Below are 6,590 nucleotides of genomic sequence, written 5' to 3'. Positions count from 1 at the left end.
TTCAGGGCAAGGCACAGGAAGTTGCTGGCAACAAACAAACCTTGAATGTTTTGAAACAAGTAGATTTAAATAAGATTAAGGAACCTCAAGGTACTATCAAGCCTACCCGTAAGCAATTGAAGATGGGGTTTAAGAAGCCGTTGCCTTTTACGACGGGGATCAAGCCTATTATGCGACGGCCTAATAGACTTAAGCTTGGAAATGATTTGAGTCAGGAGAATATGACTCCTGAACTCTCACGGAAAAGAAGGAAGGAGATGGATGAAGACATTAGCGGCGGGGATGCTTCCCCTTTTATTTTTTAATGCCTTCCATTTTAATCTGGAATTGCAGAGGTGCCCGTAAGAAGATGACGGGGTACTATCTGCGAAGCCTTATTGGTAGCAACGAGGTATGTTTTGTTGGTCTAATTGAAACTATGATTGAAGATATTAGTAGAATGGAGGTTAATAGACTTATTGGTATGAACTGGGATTTTTTTCACTTCCCTGCTATGGGGAAATCGGGAGGTTTGTTAATGTTGTGGAGAAGGGATATATCACAGTTTGTTGTTGATATGTCTATGGATCAGGCTGTTGTTGGCAGTTTGATATTATTCAATCAGCAGAAGTGGATTGTGGCTATTGTCTATGCTAATAAGAATTACCACACTCTTCGGGTGCTGTGGAAATCGATTGGTCCTTTAATCAGCTATGATCTCCCTATGATTGTGGGTGGAGATTTTAATTGCTGCTTGAATCAGAATGAGAAGAAAGGGGGTAGAAGATTCAGCTATTCTGTTGGAGCTCAGAAAATGGTTGATTTCCAGGTTGAGAATGATTTGCATGACTTGGGCTTTGTGGGACCAAGGTATACGTGGTCGAATAATAAAAGTGGAAATAGTAAGATTTGGGTTAGACTTGACAGAATTTTGATGAATTCTGAAGGACTTCGGATGGCTCCAATGGTTTCAGTTAAGCACCTGCTCCGTCTAGCTTCTGACCATTGTCCGTTATTACTTAATTTTTCTCCAACTTCTCCGAGACCTGGCATAAGATGGCTGAGATTTGAAGATATCTGGATGACATATCCGATCACTTGGAAGCTTGTTTGGAAGAATTGGACTAAGCTTGACTTTGGTCAACTTGATGATGTGCTTAATCGTAAGTGCTCACATACTCTAAAAGCATTATTTTTTTGGAGCAGGAACAAACTCAGGGAACTTGGGGAGCTGAAGACTTCGCTAGAAGGTAGAATTGAGGAACTTCAATTACAGGAGAGTATGGGGGAGGGACTGAGCAATGAGCAGGATGAGGAGCTATGTCAGAAGGCTGCTGAATTGAATTCTACATTGGCTCGCCTGGCTACTTGGTGGAGACAGCGAGCGAAGGCTAGATGGATTGAGGAAGGGGATGCTAATTCTCACTTCTTCCATGCTTCGGCTTCTGCTCGAAGAAGAGGCAATAGGATTGCTCAAGTTAATGATTCTGATGGGAATTGTATCATTGATCTGATTCTTATTCAGGAAGAGTTTTTGCACTTTTTATGAAGAAATGGCGTGAAAGAGAAGTTGCTATGGAGAATTGGCCTGAGTTTGGAAATCACGACAGAGTCTCGGATCTTCTGAGTTCTAGCATGGAGGAGGAGATCACGGCAGATGAAGTTCGGCAAGCTGTATTCAGTTTAGGGAAGAACCGTTCGCCTGGCATTGATGGTATCAATTCTTCCTTTTTAAAATTTTACTGGGACATCATTAAAGATGATGTTACCCGTGCTATTCTCTATTTCTTTGAGACTAACTCTATGTGTGAGAGTTGGAAAGAGACCATGGTGGTTCTTATCCCGAAGATTAATAATGCTAACGTGCCTTCGAAGTTCAGGCCTATCAGTTTATGCCAGTCATTTTATAAAATAGTGGCTAAGGTGCTGATTAATCGCCTTAAACCTGTGCTGAGCAGCATTATTAGTGAGGAGCAGGGGGCGTTTGTTCCAGGTCGGTCAATATCTAATCATGGGATGTTGGCTCAGGAGATGATGTTCAAATTCAAATGCTCAACTCAGAAGTCTGGATTGATGGCCTTGAAGGTGGATATGGAACAAGCCTATGATTGTATGGCTTGGGAGACCTTAGAACAAGTTATGAAGCTGATGGGTTTCAAGGAGAGGTTTACCCAGTGGGTGATGCAGTGTGTTTCACGGCCCAGTTTTACAATTCTTATTAATGGCAGTTGTACACGGTGGATTAAGGCTAAGAGTGGTCTACGGCAAGGGTGCCCGTTGTCACCGTATTTGTTTATCATATGCTCTGAACTGTTATCCAAAGCATTTCAGCAGAGGGGAGGGCAATTGGGAATCCAAGTTGTGAAAAATACTGACAGGATATCGCATCTGCTATATGTAGATGATATTCTAGTTTTTGCGGTAGCTAGTCGAGCAAATGCTATTTGTATTATGGAGCTGCTTGATGACTACTGTGGATAGACGGGGCAGAGCATTAACAGTGCAAAATATGCCATTCTTTTTAATAAGAAATGTCCTTATTGGAGGATGAGGATGATCACTAAAATGATGAAATATAGAAGGGTAAATTCATTGGATTATTTGGGAATCCCGTTGGTTATGAGGAAGCTGGTGAATACAGATTTTGGCAAGGTGATGGATGCTGCTCAAGCAAAGACGAATGTATGGGGTTAGAAGCAACTCTCTTTTGCGGGAAGAGCCTTGCTGATTAATACTTCCTTATTATCTATACCTATGTATATGATGACTCACTCAGTCGTTCCTAATGGAGTTCTACATTATATTGAGAGGCTGGGGAGGCGTTTTTTATGGCAGAAAGACTCCAACAGCAGGGGTATGCATTATGTAGGATGGAATGAGCTCTGTAAACCGAGAATTCAAGGTGGTCTGGGGTTCCATGATCTTATTATCTGGAAGTCTGCTCTTCGTGCTCGGATTGTTTGGGATCTGCAACAGCATCCTGATTCGGTTCTTTACAAAGTTTTAATGGTCAAATATGAGATGAAGCTTTGGGATACTTCTCTGGGGAAGATGTCTTCTGCTACCTGGAAGATTATTCAGGATGGGGCTAGTGCTCTCAGGCCTATCTTGAGATGGAATATTGGTAATGGTATGAGTATTGATGTCTTTCAGGATGTCTGGATCATGGATCGTGTATTGGATAAATGGCCCACATTTATGAATGTGGAAGAGGTAGAGAATTTTTATGTGGGTGACTTACTGAACAATTCTTTTCAGTGGAACGAGGAGCTGATCAAGAGGTGTTTTGGAGCTATTATGGCTGAACGTATTTTAGCTATTGATGTTGGTAATGATTCCCATGGTGATTGCCCTGAGCTTATTCATGATAGAAGGGACATGACAGTTGCTGCTATGGCCTATAGAATTAACTTTTGGGTGGAGGAGAACAATGTAGGCTGGCTGTACAATTTGAAATTACATCCACGGGAGAGGTTCTTCTGGTGGAGAGTGATGAAGGATGCGATTCCTACGGCATCTTGGCTTTTCCGCAGGAGGTTGGGGGATAATGCTCTATGTCCATGGATGTGTAATGTGGAAGAAAACCTGGATCATTGTACTGTGCATTGTATTAAGCTGAAAGATGTGATTGTGATCCTGGCTAAATGGGGAATCATGCTGCCTATGATGAATTCTTTTCAGGAGTTGATTTTGTTTTTCTCTACTTGTGCTGAGAAAAATCGGGTGATGGGCCGTATCTACTGTTATATGGTGTATCAGGTGTGGCGAGCTAGAAATGATAAGAAACATCGGCGTATGTGTAGATCTCCTACTGTGATTTCTGCAGCGGTGCTTTCTTTATTACCGAAGCCTTTTAAATGGCCAATACTGGAGCAATGGGGTACCAATCAGCCGATCGGGCTGCCGTCTCATAAGTTGTGGTGCCCTCCCCCTCCAGGTTGGCTTAAATTTAATTTTGATGCCTCGGTGATGCCTTCTAACCAGGTGGGGCTGGGCATTGTGGTGCGGAACCATGTAGGATAGCTGATTGTTGCGGCTGGAAGAAGAATGGAACACTAGAATACGTTATATGCTGAAGTCATGGCTGCTGCTGCTATTCGGGAGGTGCTGCAGGATTGTATGCTTGATCTGGAAGGAATTATTATTGAAGGGGACTGTATAAATGCTATACGGTGGCTGCAAAGCTTGAATGATCGCCAGAACTGTGTCCATTATAAGTTGGATGGCCCGGATCTCTCCTTCCTCATGGAATTCAAAAAGGTTCTGTTTTGTTATATTTCTCGGGACAGTAATCGTCCTGCTGATTACTGTGCCCATCTTGCATTGCTTGGTAGTTTTTCTTTTAATGATGTGAATAATGAGTTCCCCCCAACATTGTTGTCTATGTTGAGGGAGGAGAGTGATAGGGTTTAGTTTTTACATGAGAGTTACTTGTAATTAGATTTTACTTCATTTTAATGCAAATGCAGATATTCAGCTCTCTCTCTCTCTCTCTCTCTCTCTTTCTCACTCATGTGAGAAAATATATTTACTTTCTTTCAATTAATTTTAAAATACTACATGTCCTAATTTTTATAAATAAATAAATAAGTAGTATATACAAAAATAGATAGTTCTCACATGATTTGCTTTATTTGTATTTTAATGGTTTCTTTCAATTAAATCTAAATAGTCGGATGTTATACCGCCCCGAAGGGAAGACTAATATCCTTCTATTGATTTTAGAGAAAGAAAAGTATAATTAATTCTTCTAATCAGGTGCAACATAGGGAATATATAAATTATCCCGAAGATAGATTCGCATATTATCCTATCGGCCTAATTATACTAATTAATTATGAATTTATTTCCATTATCAAATATAGAAGATATTTGACCCGCCTGTGAGAGCAAATCAATCATCCACCTATTCTTTTATTATAGAAATAAATTTTAAAATATAGATAAAGCACTTAATCCACGTTCACAGATCTTTCCCCCACCTCAGAAAGGAAACTAAGATGGGGTTTAAATTATTCTAGGATCTAGACTCTCTATAGGGGCAAGCCCTTATAGTTAATTATATCTCCTAAGAGAATACTCTCGATTTAAATGAAGACTAATTAATTCCAAAATTATATATAAATTTAATCAAATATTTGGGCCAATTTAAATTTTCATGCTCAGGCTTTAGATTATAAACTTTGACAGTGAATTTTGAAGAATTAGAATTAATTAGAAAGGATGTGCAGAGAGAGAGAGAGTGTATACATTCTAAACTTACCACCTGCCTAGAGTGGGCTGCCAGCTAACAATCCTAATCACAACAATTCGCCGATGATGCAAGATTTAAGATGGCTCTATCGTAGGAATCAAGGAGTGGTTAAATAATTTAAATCAAATGCAATAGAAATATGCTTACAAAAACTAAAAATCTACACGAATGTTAATGATGTATGAAACAATTATATATAAAAGAGAGCTGATTTTATTAATATAAAATTTACATGTTACATCCCAGGGGCTGCAATAAAGTAAAGGTGGTCAGGCCCCACCGACAACAAACCTAGGTTTTAAGGCTATAAGAGAGTAGAACTAAATGCAACTGCTTATGGTCTTCAGGCTCTGAGTCTTCTATGGAATTCCAAAAAGGAACATCCTCCTAGGGGAGGGTATTACTTTTTGGATCCCCATTTGTATGTATAAGCAGTTATCTTTAATTCTTTTACAGACTCAAGACACTTTACAGACTCAATCTATATACAACAGATCTAGGAAAATAAAGCTTTATATTTCTCTTTACAAGTATATCAATCCCTAGGGACATTCTACTTTGCATGTAAGTAAAGTACAGGAAAGTAAAGCAGTTATGTAGTTATGCATGCTATGAGTGCGTTGTGTACAGTTATAAATACAGAAAAGTAAAGTATACGACCACTCCGCTCTCCGGTGCACTGATAGAAAAGTAGATATGCATGCTATGCAGTATAGAAAAGTAAGTAAATACACGTAGGTTCCCTCTAGGCAAGACACCCACAAACAAGATAACAACAAACCACCAACCTAGCCTAGGCTAAAGTGGGTAGTCCTAGCAAGCATCTAAGTGTGTGAAAGAGGTCGTGTGGCTTGGATAGGTCCTATAGGAATTATTATTCAAATTACATGTATTATTAGCATTGATTTATTACAGGACAAATGTGAATTTGATTAAAGTTTAAGTAGAGTGTATTTGAATTTTAATTATTCCAATTTTAGAAGTTAGAGTTATTTGATTTAGTTTTGAAGAACTTATAGATTGATAACTCCCTAAGTGCAGGAAGTTATCAATTTATAAGTCCTAGGACTTTCAAAATGCACACTTGTCTTATAAAGAAGATAAGTGCTCATTTTAAGAATCCTCAAAATTTTATTAGAGAGAGAAAAGGGACCTTATAAATGTAATGTGACACACCTTCCCTAAGGACTCGTGTATGTCACATAAGGTCGGTATATTATTATATTTGTTTAAAGATCTCCAAATCCAAATGTATTAGTGCCTTCCTAAAAGGAGTCTTGCACAACACATGGGAGATCTTTTATTTATTTAAGTATATTAAAGGCCTTTTTAAATAAAAAATGCCTAAAGCCCTCCA

At 39.0% G+C, this 6,590-nt stretch overlaps 1 protein-coding gene across 1 annotated transcript; it reads left to right on the top strand.

Moving 5' to 3' along the window:
• Positions 1 to 349: 349 nt before the first annotated feature.
• On the top strand, positions 350 to 1,528 carry LOC110098107. The gene has a single exon (XM_020824824.1). It carries the CDS (start codon positions 350 to 352, stop codon positions 1,526 to 1,528), a length of 1,179 nt encoding a protein of 392 aa, XP_020680483.1.
• The last annotated feature ends 5,062 nt before the right edge of the window (positions 1,529 to 6,590 follow it).

The sequence above is a fragment of the Dendrobium catenatum genome, unplaced genomic scaffold (genome assembly GCF_001605985.2).
Source record: "Dendrobium catenatum unplaced genomic scaffold, ASM160598v2 fragScaff_scaffold_1223, whole genome shotgun sequence".
NCBI classification, from domain to species: domain Eukaryota; kingdom Viridiplantae; phylum Streptophyta; class Magnoliopsida; order Asparagales; family Orchidaceae; genus Dendrobium; species Dendrobium catenatum.
The sequence above is the reverse complement of the archived record's forward strand: the minus strand, read 5'-3'. Positions and strand labels throughout refer to the sequence as shown.

Coding starts and splice junctions, on each gene's coding strand:
- LOC110098107 (XM_020824824.1), top strand. CDS start 350: ATGACGGGGTACTATCTGCGAAGCCTTATTGGTAGCAACGAGGTATGT.